The sequence below is a fragment of the Diadema setosum genome, chromosome 3 (genome assembly GCF_964275005.1).
Source record: "Diadema setosum chromosome 3, eeDiaSeto1, whole genome shotgun sequence".
Classification (NCBI taxonomy): Eukaryota; Metazoa; Echinodermata; class Echinoidea; order Diadematoida; family Diadematidae; genus Diadema; species Diadema setosum.
In genome coordinates, this window is record NC_092687.1 from 15,701,373 (window position 1) to 15,720,774 (window position 19,402).

Consider the following 19,402-nt stretch of genomic DNA (forward strand, 5'->3'; position numbering starts at 1 on the left):
TGCGAGTCAATACGTGTTGGTTCGCTTTGATGCGATATGGTCACAATTGGTCTATTTCAAGCAATACGGTCTGTCACGATAATTATGGTCTCTCGTTCAAATACAATCCGATAGGATTGTCCCGATTGAGTCCATGGTTGGTTCCGATCTGTCACGATCATTACGGTCGGGATCCCCGATTTGGTGCGTGCAGCTACGTTCTGATACGTTCCAATACGAATACTGCGAACCAATGCGGGCTGTTGAGATAAGATACGATATCTTTCACGATCGGGATCAAATGCGACACCCATTTAAGGTGCGATTGGACCCGAATGGGAAATTATAGTCCGGCTGACAATGGATTTCATTATTTCCTTAACTTCTGCAGAGTGATTAGGCCTACTATCCACAATCATTGATGATGGCAAAGGTTGACAGGTTGAGAATGATGACAACGTGACCTTTGCAGTATTGCGAATGACAATGAAGCTATCGTCAGAGAGAAAGCATCACCCAGGCCAGCCACAAACTCAGATAGTCCCTCCTCTAATCTAACCTGAAGAAATAAATTATTGAATCGACTTGCTCACCCTTCCCCTCCCCCTCCGCCCCCCCCCCCAAAAAAAAAAAAAAAAAACCAACCGAATACACAAGATCAGATCATTGTCCCCTCTCCACCAAAAAAAAAAAAAGATCAAGACAAAATGTTTTCACCTTCCTTTGAAATACATGAAGAAAATATGATATAACATATGTGTTATGTACGCTCAATATAAGAAAGTTAGCCGAGCTGATAGAATTGCTTGTGTGTTTAATTTCATATTCGCATAATATGAATCATATGCTTTTTTATTTCAAAATGTTATCTCATGGGGTATTGAAAGTTTGGTTGGTTTGGCATGATTTATTGTTTTATTTAACAGTGTTTAACAAAACCGACATACACACACAACGGAAAGGTACCTCCCCTAAAATAATGTCACTTTTTAACAACAAAAAAAGTCTTAAGCAAAATTATTTCGCATGGGTATTGCTACACTTAGTGAATAACTTCTATGGAAAAAATAATGACAGTGATCTTTATAGTCATGAACGAGTGGCCATATATCCAAGACAATATTCACTTTTCAAAAGTCACAATAGTTACTTTGTGGTGTATATGGAACATTCTGCTTCTAGTGGATGTTTCAGTGGTGTTGTTATTTTATATTTCATTGCTCCACCCCTCCCTGATTCAACCTCGCGGAATACAAAAAATATGCGATTTGCGAATAAAACAAGGGCAAATGTGCAAAATAAGCAGAAGGAAAGAGGAAAAAAGTCGATCCCGATCAACACGATTAAGAAGCACGATTAAATAAGATTTGATGCGTTTTGATACGATTAAAGAGAATCTGATGCGACGATCACGATCAAAAATTAATCGTGTTAATCGTAGATAATTTTTGAACAGTCCATAAAATTTTCTACGATTAACGCGATTGCCACGATTGACCTCAAGATCTGATACAATATAATACGATCTGATAAGATCACAACAATGCTTCACGATTAAGACCACGATTTCAATCGTGCCGCCAATCGTGATAGTGGGAACCTCGCTTAAAAGGTGTGTAGTAAAATATTGTCCCAAACAGTATCATCAAACACTATCAATTGGTATACACGTGTACATGGTAGTAAGTGCAAAATAAAGAAAGCTACATAAAACTTCACAGATATATACATCCCAAGTCTTTAACCGCTGTATGATTAGAAATTATAGAGGTAAAAAAAAGTCAGACCATAATACTGGTGATTCAAGTGAAACTCTACAAGCTAGTCTTTTACGTGGGCTTCTCTTTTCCACTAACGTAATTATTTTGAATGTGTGGTTTTTTTTTTTCATACATACACGCACACGCACATATGTATGTAAAGGTGTGCACATGTTTGTGTGTATACGTGTGTTCATATTGTTACAATATATTGTACTTTTGTATTCCTTGAAATTGTGTCTAAAAAACAAAATGTGATATTGGAAAAAAAAACTTTATTAATTTTGAAGTTGAAGAATGAAAATGAATATCAGTGTATAGGAGATCTACTATAAGCGCGTGGTATGAATTCAACTCAGTGTGAATTGCATGTATCACTTTTAGGTTGTTGTTTAGATAGTTTAGGCAGATTTCCGGGTTAGTTAGAGTAGTTAGGTTTCATTATCTTAGTTTTTATTTTCATATTTCCGCTTTCTATGTATCACAGCCTGTCAATCGTAGTAATTTGTTGTATTCAGTGTGGGGGGATGCAACCTACAAGCACTGCTTTTTTAGCATTCCTCCCCATTTCAAGCATTTACGTATACTTAAAATATTCTGTAAACCTAACTTTTATTTTATATTGTTATGAAATTCAGTTATTCAATCTATATGAAATATTAATACCTTTCTGTTGGAAATGGCAAAAAATTAACGAATAAATGAATTAATCAATTGATTAATGATTCTACGGCAAGCTTTATGAAGTGTGATTTTCACTTGCCCAAAGTTGAAAAAAAAATCCATGTAGAAACCATTTGAAGAAGTCTAATGGTTCCCCTGGAAGTATAATGTATGCGTGATTATATCGTAATAGTTTCCTGGTCTATGGATAGATCATAAAAATTATTTCATCGTCAACCTGACTAACCTTCTGCACTTCAATTCACTACATCGTCAATGGCGATATAAAGTTGTGTTTTTAAGCTGGTTTCATTCATTTTTTTTTTTCTGTTAATCTGAGGCCATCTTCCCCGTCAAGTTCTGCTTATGTAATGGTCCCTTGCATACACAATGTCATAGGATACTGTATTCAATTCTTTACAACCAAATTCACGTGTTCCTTATCACTAGATTTCCATTCAATTTGACATTGTTGTATTTTCTCCCTTTACACATATGCTATATGGCATCCTTTATGATAACATACCCAGGATAATGTGTGTTTATGCGTAAGAACAATTCATATGATACATGATACATCGTCAAATTTTGTTATACATTTTATTGAAAACGGAATGCAGAAATAACCTTAACTAAGCTGAACAAACACCCTAAAGCAATCCCTAACGATTCAGTAAGATTTGGCTGTCTTAAATTTTGTTTTTGTATTTTTCCCCTTCCACAGGGTGTTTTATTTATACACATATTCAGAAAGTGACATTTACAAATAATTTTTTTAAAATACAAAACAGAATAATAATTCAGTTATCGACAAACAGTAGCCTACTGCACTTGTACATATAATAACCAAATTTCTTAAACTTTTTTACAACATATAATTTATATTATTAGGGTTTTTTTTTTTCATTGGCAGCAACAAGCCTGAAGAACACTTTTAATATAATATAAATTAATTAAATGTTCAAACACACTTAAGAAATAAAGCCCATTTATTCACAAAATTCTTTTCTCTACAATTCATTTGACATATACATTTTTCCATCTCAAAATAACATTTTATCTCAGATATTATATGTTCGAATGACGGAACGGTTCTTTTTTTAATTTCCCTGAAAAATTGTCTCTTCTTATAACAATCATCATACAGTTTAATACACTGTTGTTGAGACCATAAAATCCGAGTAACTTAGGTTGGTTTGTAAATACAATTTGTTTATCTATCTTCAGTGGTAACCATCGCTCAAACTTATTCCATATATTATTTGAATAAGGACCATGAACAAAATATATGCATTATGGTTTCCTCACTATCATTACAAAACGTACATTTGTTATCTGTTACAAAACAAAATTTTGAAATAGCGTCTTTCATATATAATATTCTATTGAGAATCTTTGATTGAAACCACCTCATATTAATATCAATAGTTGATTGAAAAGGGATTCAACAGTATAAAGACCATGTTTCATCATCAAGATCCAACATACTACTCCACTTTACAAAACTGTTACAATATTTTCTCATGTGTCTTAACAACTTTTGATAAATATCAGAACAACCTTTCTTTTGTTTCAATATTACATTTAAACCATGAGGAATAAAAGGTTCTGTCATCTTCGACATACATTTTTTTTTAAATGATTGGATAGAAGTACACAATCTACAGTGCTGAAGAAAGTTAGTTTGTATACCAAACTTCCTCTGAAATTCAAAATTTGAGTGAAATTTTCCATCATTATCTAACAAGTCATTTATAAAACGTACACCTTTCTCACACCAAGACTTAAAATATACAGTGTTGTTATTCCTTTTTATAATCAAAGGATTATTCCAAAGAGGCTGGCTTGCCAAATTATTATGTGTATTAATTTGCAAAAATTCTTAAAAAGCCAGAAGTACCTCTTTCCAAAAATCATTAAGCATTGCATTGGCATTTTTTGTAGTACAATGACCCCATAAATAAATGAAACGATTGGGGCAAGAAAGAACGGAACATGTGGAACGTGTAATTTTCAGTTTGCGGATCACAAATAAACCTTCTGATCCAGGATATTTTAAGAGATTTGGCATGCATGAAAATATCAATCATTTTAGTACCACCATGACAACATAACTGACACATTTGATTTCTATTTATTTTATAGGGTTTATTTTCCCATATAAACGAATAAAAATAACGATTAATATTATAAAAATAACGATTTATATGTCGGCTGTCTTAACGGTTCCTAAACATCAGTCTAGCTTGAGACCATTTGAATTTGACATCATCAAACTGCCAAACCTGCAAACGCCATAAGGCAATTCCTTATGGTCTAAAGTAGAATGTTGCTGTTTGTTAGGGTGTAATGGTGAAAAAAGTAACCATCACCCAGTGAGTAACTCATGGTCCACCAAATTTGACTTTTTGTATGTCATATGGTGAAGTAGTTTATACATTTAGATATACCACCAGAAATGTTTACTGGTCTGGTGTAGTAGAATTTGACTATTTTGTGGCACTATTGGTTTGCGAAGGTTGTGCAGATTTATACACCATTACGAACAACTGTAATAATTCAATTGCTCTAATATGAGTATTTCAATAAATGATTAATGGTCTCCGTTCGACAAAAAGATGGAGAACCGTCTAAGAGAGACATACTTACATAGCTGTCTTCTGAGAGGTTAATACCTTGTAACTCCCACGTTAATCTGAAGGTATATAGAGTATGATACAGAATGCACCTTATGGATGAAATTCCATTACGGACCATTTAAAGAGACCATCATAAATCGGTTTCTCATTATTCCTGTTTGAATCAATAGCAATCAGTACGCCTACAATGAACATTCTTATGGTACAACAGAAACACACTATAGAAACGGTTCCATTGAAGCGTGCTGAACAAATAGAACTAGCCAGGAGCGACAAAAACCCATCACAATTATCAACCAATTAACCAATACAAAACAGGAATACAGTAAGAACAGATTATTGGACTTTTGTTGTCTTAACTAAAAAGACTAGGAATATTTGGAAATGCATAGTCTATTACAAACACATTTTTCATTTTTGTGCAAATTAGAATATTTCCAGCTTTCCAAAAACTGGGACTATGTATGTTTTGTGCAATTGCCAAATATACTAGTAGGTTGCAGGGAAAAAGAATCAATATGCACTGGATGTCAAGAATCTTTGAAAATACGATTCTAGACCTCTATGTGGACACTGATTTGCATGTTTGTGAAGAACCGAATTTAACTTTACAAAGACAATGACTGCAGGCTGTTTTGTGTCCATATAAATAACAGCAAGAAGTGGTTATGATTTGATTATTTTGGGGGAAAAAATAAAGAGATGTTTTTGGTGGCACTGAAGCCAGTTATAGTGCGTAGTCAGGCATACTAAATGAAATTCAAGAGTTTAAGTATGTAATTTTTGGGTCACGGAGTTGGTATAGAGTCTTTCATTTAGTCTTTTACATGTTTCTCAGTATGTTCTTTGTTGGTGTGAAAGTTATTGTGGTAAAATGTACTAAATTGTAAGTGTAGTTACTTCTATTCGTTGTGGTTTGTCCATTTTGATCTGGAATTTTCTCTGCCGGCATCTTAATAGCAAACCATTACTGCTTTTCAGTAGTCTTCTATAGCGTTATGTTTTTTTGGTGGTCCCTTTATTTTAAAGGTTTTCTATATTAGTCTAATAGGCTGTATCTATACTGGTTTTCTAATAATTTTCTTACGGTACTGTGTTTCAATTCCATTATCGGGACCATTTGCTAATGATTACTTATTGTCAAAATCTTATTTGAATATTTACCGGGTTATCAACAAGGTCAGTAATATTACAGGAGATTGGGTTTGTAGAAAGCTAAACAACGAAACGAATATTAGTTCAATGCTGCTGTGGTTTGAGGGAATCAGCAAGGGATAAAGTATTGAAGACATTCCCCGATGAGTTGCCAAAGAAAGGTGTGTTTATTCATCTGTTAAGGACGTACGTGCATTAACCACATTGAGAGAATCAGCATTGAGAGAAACCGCGTGCGTTTTACACAAAGGCATTGACGCCATCTTGTATTGAAGAATTGTCGCGTCCTGGTCTGCCATCATACACATTACGCACTGCACTGCATGGGATTGCATTCAGATCGTGAAGGGTCGTATTAAGGCAGTTGGGAATCCCACATGAACTTTGATCCTGGCACGTCTCACCTGCACAAAAAGAGAAAGAGAGAGAGAGAGAGAGAGAGAAAATGAAATGATGCAGTTCCAGTAAGTGAGAAAGGTACAATAATCACAGAAAACTATTGTTTGAAAGAATCGTTCATAAAACCTCGAAAAGGCTGTGTGGCTGTAAATGCTAAGGTAAAACATGAGCGCACAAGGTGCTCGAGAAAATGCATGATCTATGGCCCTTAAAAAGACAGTTACACGTAGTCCTGCTTTCAATCCTGAGGACATCCATGCAACATGTCCGGGTAAATCATGTCAACAAATTATTGAAATTCTATGCATTTGAATTTGATTGTACGGAGAGCGGAGTTTGAGAACGGTGAGTGGCTTGACCTCTTCCGATCTATTGATGTTTCTTGTCAAATGCATATTATGTCTGCACAATTATTTTATGTAACGACCCAGATAGCAATGCTGCGTTGGCCCAACGTTAGTCCAACGGCATACATGTACGTCGGGCAAACAACAGAAACGTGACGTCGCTCCGACGTCATTTTGGCCATCAGGCCAACGTTGGTCCAACGGTGGTCCAACGGTAAAAGCCTTATGTTGGGCCGACGTTAGTACAATGTCAGACCAACTTTATACCAAAAATTCTTCCACTTTGCATGATGCACTGGCGCAACATTGGCCCAACTACGTGTGTGTATGTTGGCGCAACGTCAGAAACATGACGTTGATCCAACGTCAATTTGGTCGTCGGGCTAACATTGGCCCAACAGTGAAATCTTGACGTAATACTTAAGTTATATCAAACACTTTTCCACCCTGTTATAACGCTAAGCTAAACGTTCTACCAACCACTTTTCCACTGTAGATATGACATTATCACACAGTTAAACTATTTCCTTTTCGACTTTGCAATGACGTTATCCCAACATTAAACCAACCACTTTTCGACTCTGTTACGACGCTATCCTACCATTGGATCAACGCTGCATCGACCACTCTTCCACCTTGTAATGACGTTATCCCACCGTTGATCCACCATATGTTGATATTATATCTACGTGATATCCACCACTTTTTAAAGGTGTTATGGTGTTATCCCAACATTAGACCAACGTTGTATTAACCACCCCACAATGACGTTATCCCAACGATAGACCAACGTTGTACCAACCACTTTTCCACCGTGTTATGACGTTATCCCAATGTTAGCGCAACATTGTACCGACCACTTTTCCACCATGTTATGACACCATTTTTCAAACGTGTTATGGTGTTATTCCAAACTTAGACCAATGTTATACCCTCCACTTTTCCCACTGTGGAATGACGTTATCCAAACGTTAAACCAATATTGTACCAACTAGTTTCCCACCATACTTTGACAGTATCCCACTGTTATACCGACCACATTTCAACTGTTTATCATTCACTTTTCATCGTTGTGCCAACGGTGCAACAATGTTGTTCCAACGTCATCCTTTTACTGTTGAGCCAACGTTGGTCTGATGACCAAAAAAAGCTTTTTAGGCCAACGTCATGTTTCTGATGTTAGGCCTTCGTAGTCTTGTTTCTGGGCAGAAGCCACGTAAAATAGAGTCTATTCCTATAATTCCTACAATCTACCCTATTCCTAAGCTTCTACATCCTATACCTATTCCTATACCTCGACCTATACCTAGACCTATTCCCAAACCTAGCTGAAAGAAAAAGCATTTGATTTTCTTTATAAACCCCCGCGTGATGATACTGTTTCAAGACATGGTTACTAACTGGATAACACTTTCATTATATTTTCATCAAAATTCCATCAAAACATCGGAATACTTTTTGAAACGCGAGTGGAAATTGTGAATAAATCAGCAATAATTTGATGACAATTTCTAACACAGTTTACAGTTTAATCCCAGCATCAATACTTTTAAATTTAACGTTTTTTTTTTTTATATTTTGTGCCATATTTGAATTGCAAATTCTCTCGTTAATATTCATGACCTTGGTATGTCGTTATTCCAACGTTGCAACGTTGGGCCAACGTTGTCCCAACTGCTTTTTCACATGATTATGACTGTGCAAAAAAAAAAAATCCAAATACAGTGTATTCAAAAATGTCTTTATATCATGAACATGTTGCAATAATATAAGCAGTAAACACTTAAATAGCTTAACAGTTTAAGGTTTCTCTTTTCCGTTGTTATGATGAATTATCTTTTTTGCTGCCATGACGAAGTGTATATTTTTTTCAATATGATTCGTGCCATTCTGTTCGGTGAACCATCATTCAATGAATGAAAGTCAGATTGACATCTTATCTGATGTACGGCTTTAAATCATTTTATTTTCTTTGGTGGAAATAAGAATAAAACTGTTGAATCTTAAACAAAGTTTAATCTTGGCATCAATATATTTTCATGTAATGTCTTTTGTCTATCTTCACTAGTTTTCAATTTACAGACTCTCTTATGATGGATTATACAGTAATGGAAATGATGTTTATCCCAATTTCAGACCAAGCTATTGTGGTGAGCTTATATGTATAGTACCAGTCCAATAGTACACCAACCCCACTCATGTACGCCATTTCTAGCTGACTCAAATGTATGCTAAAATTCATCAACATTTGGAAAAATACCCGGCTGTGAATTACATAATTATGCTATAATCTCCGCAACATTGGCTAACACTCACGCAACTCTTTGCCACAGCGCTGGCCAACAGTATGTTTCTGACGTGCCACCATACGCGCATGACGTTGGACTAATGTTGAACCAACGCAGGATTTAAATAGGACAATGGTTGATACAATGAGGGTCTGACATTTTACCAACGTTGGTCTAACATTAGGCTTTCACTGTTTAAAAAAATGTTGGCCCGACGGACAAAATGGCGTTGGGCCAACCTCACGCTTCGGACCTTGTGCAAATGTACACGCATGACGTTGGACCAACGTTGGACGAACGTAGCATCAAACTGGAAAAGTATATAGTTGATGCAATGTTGGTCTAACATTGCACCGGCATTGGACCAACGTCAGGTTTTCACTTTTGGGCCAATGTTGCACCGATTGCCAAAATGACGTCGGAACGACGTCATATTTCTAACATTATGCCCACATACAAACATTCAATATGGATTGACATTGGACAAACGCAGTATTCAAAGTGGAAATTTGGTTGATATGATGCATTCGACATTGTGCCAAGGTCGGTCCAACGTCAGACTTTCACTGTTGTACCAGTGGTGGTCCGACAACCAAAATGACGTTGAACCAACGTCATATTCTGACGTTATGCCAACATACACGCATGACGTTTTACCAACATACACGCATGACGTTTTACCAATAGTGGGCCAACGCAGCATTCAAAGTAGAAAATTGTTGATATACCATTGGTCTGACATTGTACCATCATTGGACCAACGTCAGGCTTTCACTGTTTGGCCAATGTTGGCCAGATGGACAAAATGACGTCGGAGCGACGTAATATTTCGCACCTCGTGCCAACAGACACACATTCAAATTGGATTAACATATTGGATAAATGGAGAACTCAAAGTGGAAATATGGTTGGTATGATGTTGATTTGACATTGTGCCAACGTCAGTCAAAGTCAGACTTTCACTGTTGGGCCAATGTTGGCCCGATGGCCAAAACGACGTTGGAGTAACGTCATATTTCAAACGTTGGGCCAACGTACACACTTTCAAATTGGATTAACCTTGGACAACTGCAGTATTTAAAGTGGAAATATGGTTGGTATAATGTTGATTTGACAATGTGCCGACGTCGCATGTTGGCCCGATGGCCAAAAATACATCGGAGTGACCTCATATTTCGAATGTTTTGCCAACGTACACACTTTCAAGTTGGATTTAAAGTGAACAAATGTAGCATTCAAAATGGAAATATGGTTGATATGATGTTGATTTGACATTGTGACAACGTCAGTCCAACGTCAGACCATTACTGTTGGACCAGTGGTGGCCTGACGACCAAAATGACGTTGAGCCAAACTCATATGCGACCTTGCACCACAAAACAAACAAAAAGTCGCCGTAAAATGAATTTTTAGTTAAGACCATATTCTGAAAGAGCAGACTTTAAGCTTTAAAATGATGTATAACTCAAATCAAATGGACTCTCCTAACCTATCAAAATATTGGAAAGAAAGCACAAACTTAGGAAAAGTGTGAACTGAGAAAAGAGGCTCTGAAGTACAATGTCTATTCAAGCGCTTAATCTTTACCAAACCGCGCTGGCTGTGCAATGAATGGGACAAAAAAACATGAAGTATACCACCCGAGTAACAACAATGAAGGGATTATTAGATTAAACTGAAAATAATCATGCCTCATTAACACATTCTGTCCATAATTAATGCCAACTTTCAAAGCAGTAGCACTATCCTTTCAAAAGTTATTAGAGTTGAAAGTGAAGAGTGTGTACAAGGTTTTGTAGAAATGAAAAAGGGACTCTTAAAGACACACCTAATCACGCTACTCTACCAAAAATGTTCGAGATGAAACTGCTAAAAAGCACACTTTCCCGTCCGTTTTATGACCCTAAATTTTAGCGCAATGTAAAACAAGACTTGCTCTTTCAGAAAATATGAAAAAGTCAAGATCGGCTGGGTTGACCCATTTCACTTTATTTTCAGTCCTCACGCAAAAGCAGTGTGTGCGACTTTATGTTCGTTTTGTGATGCACGGTCGCATATTATGATGTTGGGCCAACATAAACGCATGACATTTGACCAACAAAGGGCCAGCGCAATATTCAAAGTGGTAACATGGTTGGTATAATGTCGGTCTGACATTGACCCAACGTCGGTCCAACGTTACGCTTTCACTGTTGGGCCAATGTTGGCCCGATGGCCAAAATGACATCGGAGCGACGTCATATTTCTACGTTGTGCCAACATACACACATTCAAGTTGAATTAACATTGGGCCAACGCAACATTCAAAGTGGTAACATGGCTGGTATAATGTCGGTCTGACATTGAACCAACGTCGGTCCAACGTCATGCTTTTACTGTTGGACCAATGTTGACCCGATGGCCAAAATGACGTCGGAGCGACGTCATTTTTCAAACGTTGGGCCAACATACACACTTTCAAGTTGGATTTACATTGGACAAATGCATTATTCAAAGTGGAAATATGGTTGGCATAAAGTTGATTTGGCATTGTGCCGACATCCAATGTTGGCCCGATGGCCAAAATTACGTGGGAGCGACGTAATATTTCGAACATTGTGCTAACGTACACACTTTTAAGTTGGATTAGCATTGGACAAATTCAGTATTCAAAGTGGAAATGTGGCCGATATGATGTTGCTTGGACATTGTGCAAACGTAGTCCTATGTTCAACGTCAAACTTTCACTGTTGGACCAGTGGTGGCCCGACGACCAAAATGACGTTGAGCCAACCTCATACTTTAATGTTGGGCCAACATACACACATGACGTTTGACCAACAGTGGGCCAACGCAGCATTCAAAGTGGTAACATGGTTGGTATTATGTCGGTCTGACATTGAACCAACTTTGTTCCAACGTCAGGCTTTCACTGTTGGGGCAATGTTGACCCAATGGCCAAAATGACGTCGAATCAACGTCATATTTCGAACGTTGTTCCAACAAACACATTTTCAAGTTGGATTAACATTTGATAATTGTGGTATTCAAAGTGGATATATGATTGTATGATGTTGATTTGACATTGTGCCAACGTCAGACTTTCATTGTTAAACCGACGACCAAAACGACGTTGAGCCAACGTCATATTCTGATGTTGTGCCAACATACACGCATGACGTTTTACCAACATTGGGCCAACGTAGCATTCAAAGTGGTATCATGGTTGCAATAATGTCGGTCTGACATTGAACCAACGTCGGTTCAACGTCAGGCTTTCACTGTTGGGCCAGTGGTGGCCCAACGACCAAAATGACGTTGAGCCAACCTCATACTTTAATGTTGGGCCAACATACACACATGACGTTTGACCAACAGTGGGCCAACGCAGCATTCAAAGTGGTAACATGGTTGGTATTATGTCGGTCTGACATTGAACCAACTTTGTTCCAACGTCAGGCTTTCACTGTTGGGGCAATGTTGACCCAATGGCTAAAATGACGTCGAATCAACGTCATATTTCGAACGTTGTTCCAACAAACACATTTTCAAGTTGGATTAACATTTGACAATTGTGGTATTCAAAGTGGATATATGGTTGTATGATGTTGATTTGACATTGTGCCAACGTCAGACTTTCATTGTTAAACCGACGACCAAAACGACGTTGAGCCAGCGTCATATTCTGATGTTGTGCCAACATACACGCATGACGTTTTACCAACATTGGGCCAACGTAGCATTCAAAGTGGTATCATGGTTGGTATAATGTCGGTCTGACATTGAACCGACGTCGGTTCAACGTCAGGCTTTCACTGTTGGGCCAATGTTGGCCCGATGGCCAAAATGACGTCTGGGTGACGTCATATTTCTTACACTGAACCAACATACACACATTCAAATTAAATTAACATTGGATAAATGCAGTACTCAAAGTGGAAATATGGTTGGTATGATGTTGATTTGATATTGTGCCAGCGTCAGTCCAACGTCAGACTTTAAATGTTAGACCAGTGTTGGCCCGACGACCAAAATGACGTTGAGCCAACGTCATATTCTGATGTTGTGCCAACATAATGTCGGTCTGACATTGAACCAACGTCGGTCCAACGTCAGGCTTTCATTGTTGGGCCAATATTGGCCCTGTGGCCAAAATGACGTCAGCGCGACGTCAAATTTCTTATTGTTGTGCCAACATACACACTTGTAAGTTGGATAAACATTGGACAAATGCTGCCCTTTTAGTAGATATGGTATTGGTTTGACATTGTACCAACGTCAATCCAACGTCAGACTATCACTGTTGGACCAGTGGTGGTCTGACGGCTAAAATTACGTTGAGCCAAAGTCATGATCTGATGTTGTGCCAACATACACGCATGACGTTTGACCAAAAGGATTTCCCTGTTGGGCAAATGTTGGCCCGATGCCTTAGATTAGTTACAAAAGTAAGACAATGGGCCAATGTTGTTCCAACGTAAGCATAACGACTGCGACCATGCCGACCATCGCCAATGTTGGCCCCACGTAGGATAACCAACCAATATCCATTTGGCATCAATGACAAAAGTGAGACGGGTGGTCCAACGTTGTGCTGACGTTATCTCATCAGCTGTGCGAAAACAAAAATTGCCAATGTTGGCCCAACGCAGGTTTGCCAAATAATTTCCACCTTCCCCCGGGAACGAAAATAAAGCAATGGTCCAACGTTGTACCAACGTCAGATTACCGACATCGATCGTGCCCACCATTGCCAACGTTGCCCCAACTTAGGATTACCGACCAATATCCATCTTGCATCACCGACAAGGTGAGACGGTGGCCCAAAGTTGCGCCAACATTAGTTTTAGTTTACAAACTGCGACCATACCGACCATCGCCAACGTTGGCCAAAGGTAGGATACCCAGCTATATCCATCGACCGCAAGTGGCGACCATAAAGACATTGGCCAACGTTGAGCCAACGTCATCTCACCGACCGCGACCATGGCGACCATAAAAACATTGGCCCAACGTTGAGCCAACGCCATCTCACCGATCGCGACCGTGGCGACCATTGCTGACGTCGGCCCAATGGAGAATTGTTAACTGGGGATATGGTGATATTACGGTCATGTTAATATTCAATAAGCTATAAGCAGATTCAACATGATTGACGTCAAAGTGTACAATCGTTTACACCAAAACTCACTCTAACGCCTCACTTCTTAGAGCAGTCGTAGCGTTTTGTTTTTCTGATCTTCAGAAAAATTAAACATCCTTAGTAGACATCATCAGTAGACAGTACAGTAGCACGGGGTTTTTTATGCACATGCATAGGCCCTGCAATGATTTTAATGCGTTTATAGGCCAATAATTATTTTTTAAAAAAATGTAATTTCTACTGGTACAGAAATACTAGAACAAATTTCAGTGTACAAGATCTTGGGAACGAAATGAAATCTGTCCTGAACAAGAAAAAAGACGAAAAAAAAAAATGACCAGACATCACTGTACTGTCATCTCAATCCCGTATCTGGACAAACACATACCGCATGGGGGTTAAAAATTATTGTAATTTCTTATGTCACATGTTACAATAAACAAGTCATTACAAAAGGTTTCAGTTGATAGTTTGTCTCTTTTCTACCTGAAATAAATGTTACAGTGGAAATGTGTGGCAAAATCTCCAAGTGACTAGAACTCACTCGACTGTGAACAAACATATTTCCCTTTTATACGACCTCTGCCCCCTACCCCCCCCCCCCGCCAATAAAACAAGACAATGAAATGCGAGTCGTATTCAACTGATAATAGGCAAACTTTCATAGAGTTCAAATGCAGCTGCAGTATACAGATATTGACTGCTCATGAGGATGATGGTGGAAGTTATCATTTCCAAGGTGCTTTTCATACCGACCCTTCTATCACCCCGAGGCGTTAGCTGAGGGGTGATAGAAGGGTCGGTATGAAAAGCACTAAGGGAGTGATGATTTCCACGATCATCCGAATACAGGACAGTTGATATTTGTTTCATAATTTGTTTTATATACCTCATCGTTTACCTAGACTAGGTCTAACTAGTAACTAGCTATGTCAAGTTCTGGGGCTAGTCAAATACGAGGTAAAATTGTCGATTCTAGACCTAGCCTAACCCCGGCGAGGGGACTGTTATTAATATTAATACGATGCGCGTATTACAGTGAACATCCGTGGAGGGGGTGCGGACACCGCGCGCGAAGTCTACGTCGTGTAATTTGCAAAAGTCGCGGAGGTTTTACGAACCCTATCACGAGGGTTTTTGACTTTCTATCACGAGGGTTTTGTCTTACTTTATATCATGAGGTTTTTGCCTTTCTATCACTTTACCTGAAACCCTAAGGCAAGATAGACAGAACTACACCTTGTCATATGATATACTTTTGACCAATCAGTGATAAGATCTCACTTATGATCAATATAATATAAACTATCAAGCTTCATGATCTCTCTGCTCAGCAGTCACAAGATTGCAGCGCGTCACCCAAACATACATATTTCAGGGCCCGCTAAAGGGAGGGGGGGGGGGTGTTACACCATATATTGGCCTACATATTATGGTGTAACCACTTTGTCCCCCCCCCCCACACACACACACACACACACTTTTTTCCTCGTGATATGGCTCCAAAATAGAATGTGGCTAAAGGTACAGTTTACCATTGGCAGAGCTCAGTGATTTTATAAGAAAAGAAATATATGTATTATATATATATATATATTTTTTTTTTTAAGTTATGACATTTGATGCATGTATAGGTCAGATTATTACAAAAAAAAAACTACCAATATAAAAATTCCCAATAAAGCCAGAAGGAATATTACTGTTTTTACTCAATTAATCATAACTGTAGCCGGTTTATTTTAAAAACAATTGTGTTATAACTATTTTTCATATTCTGTATATTAAACAATTCTTAACGTTGATTATACTTATCAACATTTTAGACGTAAGTTGCTTCCATCCCTAACTCACATTTTAGCACTATAATGCACTAAAGTCGAGATTTTGTTTCATCTGCAAATGGTAAATATTGCCGCTCAGCTTTTACTGATTGCAAGTTGCACCAATGAAGCCTTCAGCGCGGGTTAGCCTTGCTTGTTAGCTGACGAAACCCGAAAGTGGCACCAGAAACATAAACTGTTGTGCCCCCCCCCCCCCAAAAAAAAAAAAAAAAAAAAAATATATATATATATATATATATATATAAACGCAGGGCCGCGGAACCAAGATCATCAACCTTTAGATATATCAATGAACGTGACCTATTACGGGAACCGGTTTCCTCAAGTAACAGCTAGTCTCTCTTCAAAAGTTCCTACCAACTTGTACTATACATGTAGGCCCTACTCACATTTCCATTATCTTTATTACCCTCAATCAATCAATAGTAGGTACCCCATCTACTGTTCAGGGATGGAAAGGAGAAGACATCCGACTGAGTTGTGGTATCGAGGATGAACCAGAAGCTGTGTTCTGGGTCAAGGAGAGGATCTCGGAAGACCAGCCGAGGACAATCAAGGCCAGATTCGTAGATGGAAACTTTGAGAGCGTGGAGGAACGGTTTGACATCGACAAAAACTTTAACCTCGTGATCACCGACCTAGAGATAGCAGATGAAGGTCATTACTATTGCCAGGTGGTGCTGAATAATCTCAAAGATTTTGACAGTTCAGTCTTCATGACAGTCAATTGTAAGTAATGCATTTCATCATGATATGATATTTACCATTTGCAGATGAAAGCATTAGTGCTATAAAATAGTTCTAAAATGTGAGTTAGGGATAGAAACAACCACTGTCAAAATTTGAATCCGTATAATCGATGTTAAGTGTTGCTAGATACACAAAATGTGAACAATAGTTATAATAAAAAAATTTCAAGACTAAACCGTATACAGTTACGGTTTATTGAGAAAAACCCTGATATCTCCTTATATTTTAGGTTTTATTGCAAATATTTCATATGGTAGGATGTTTTATGATACAACAGACCTACACATATGCATCAAATATGATATCTTGAAAATTTTTGAAATCACTGCTCCCAAAGGTAAACTGGACCTTTAACGCGGAAATTTTAATAATGTCCATGAAAGGGAACGGCACAAAATTGTGGGGCAGTTTTCACATTTTGATCTTCTGTTTTTTAAAAGACATTGTCAAATTTGTCTACAAAACTTGTCAAGTAGCCTATCATTGCCGGTTATAGATAGATTAAGGGGCTGTGGAAAATTTTCGGTGGTAGGGGGCGGAAGTGCCCATGTCTACTTAGATTCCATAGCTCTTTGATGAATAAACCCAATTTAGACGTTTGTTTTGTAGAAACGGGTATTTATTTATTAAACTTGAATAGTGACATTTAATATATAAACAATACTTTCAAAATTGTGCCAACGAAAGATAAATAAACCTAATACACTGTTAAAATATATGAAGAGTTTGTTTGCAAAAACCGATAAGTCCATATTTGTCAAATGGAGATATTTGCGATTAAAGGTCAAGAAAAATAAAGAGAATAATAAGAAAATTTTCGGCTCTTTTGACCATAACTTCAAAAATGTACCTTTATATGTAGTGACCAATATATCATTTAAAAGGTATTATTTTGCACTTTATGACAGAGAATGTACTTCAAAATCTTCAAAAATGGTGTAAATGTTGATATCATGGGTTTCCCCCCTAATTTTATTCAAATTTGCATTAGAGTTCGAGCGAATCTGAACGCTCACCAGAATAAACTCTTTCACCACCTCTACCTATAGTCTAATTTTCAACAAAGACAACCAAAAAAATTGTTTTAACTCTCTTTCTGTAAAAAGACATGAAATCCGTTTTTTTTTAAATGTATTATTGTATTAACAATTATTTGAAGACCTGAATATAAGAACGACCCAAGTCCAATTTTTGACCAAATTCAGTTTGACATGGGAAATTGTAGCTTATGCATGGACTCATCTTGTGTATAAATGATAAATCCTATTTACCCCCGCAAGTGCCTGAAATGAATGAGTTAAATCTTATATTAATGTAAGAATGAAGGACTTGGGTCATTCTTACATTCATATTATAGCGCTCTTTTTCATCCTTCTCTCATCTCTATAGCAGAATATCATGTATATGAATCAAAGAACGACCCAAGTCCATCACACAAAATGGCCTCTCCACAATTAATGTAAATGTTAATTGTCATGATAATATATGTTCTAATTTGTGTATATAATGTTGCTTTCCCATCACAGTTAAATAGAATATTATTGGACAAATAAAAAAGATATGAATTTTTTTTTAAGTTTACTCGAGATGGTCTTCCATGGACTTGGGTCGTTCTTATATTCAGATACTCATTTGCTTGAAAACATTTTGAATGCATTATGTGACCCTGCATCACACACACACACACACACACACACAAACAAACAAACACACAAAAATCACCAGACATGGATTTTTAGTTGAGAACATATTTTAAAGGAGCAGACATTAAGATTGATGATGTATAACTCGATTCAAAAGCACTCAAAAGATTAAAGAAAGCACAAACTATGTAAAAGTGTGAATTGAGAATAGAGGCTCTGAAGTACAAATACTATTCAAGCACGTATTCTCTATAAAGCTATTCTAGCTGCGTAATGAATGGTACAAAAAAGGGAAGTAAGCCATTGGACTATGGAGCAACAACAGTGAAGGGATTATCAGATTAAACTAAAATTCAGCATGGTCTAGCATCACATTCTGTCCGTGATTAATACCAACTTTGATAGCAGTGACATCCTTTCAAAAATTATTAGAGATGAAAGTGAAAAGTGTACAAACGATTTCCAGGATATGAAAAGGGGCCTCTAAGACATACCTGGTCACACTATACAAATAACAAGTTGTGGAAAAGTATTAAAAAAAACACTTACCCATTCATTTTATGATCGTCATTTCTTCGTTCCCAAGCGATGGCATCAAAGCATGCAATCGAGGAATGCGTCGCTACTAGTCAGTCCCATCAAAGGCGGTGTACATATCAAACTCCCTTCAACTCATCTTCTTTCAACCTGACGTGTGTGGTCAGTGGATTCAAGCCTAACATTTCTATGCTATGGACCGAGGAGTCGGGAAGGAAACTGAATTCCTTGAATTCGCATCAGGTAACACTACCTGACAACTCATTTGAGAGGTTTGAA

At 37.6% G+C, this 19,402-nt stretch overlaps 1 protein-coding gene across 1 annotated transcript in view; it reads left to right on the forward strand.

Moving 5' to 3' along the window:
- The window catches only part of LOC140246645 (uncharacterized), a 70,461-nt gene extending 53,531 nt beyond the window's left edge, over positions 1-16,930 (forward strand). Inside the window, exon 8 of the mRNA XM_072325986.1 lies at positions 16,643-16,930. Within this exon, the coding sequence (XP_072182087.1) occupies positions 16,643-16,930 (288 nt within the window). The remainder of the gene's footprint in view (positions 1-16,642) is intronic.
- Positions 16,931-19,402: the final 2,472 nt, after the last annotated feature.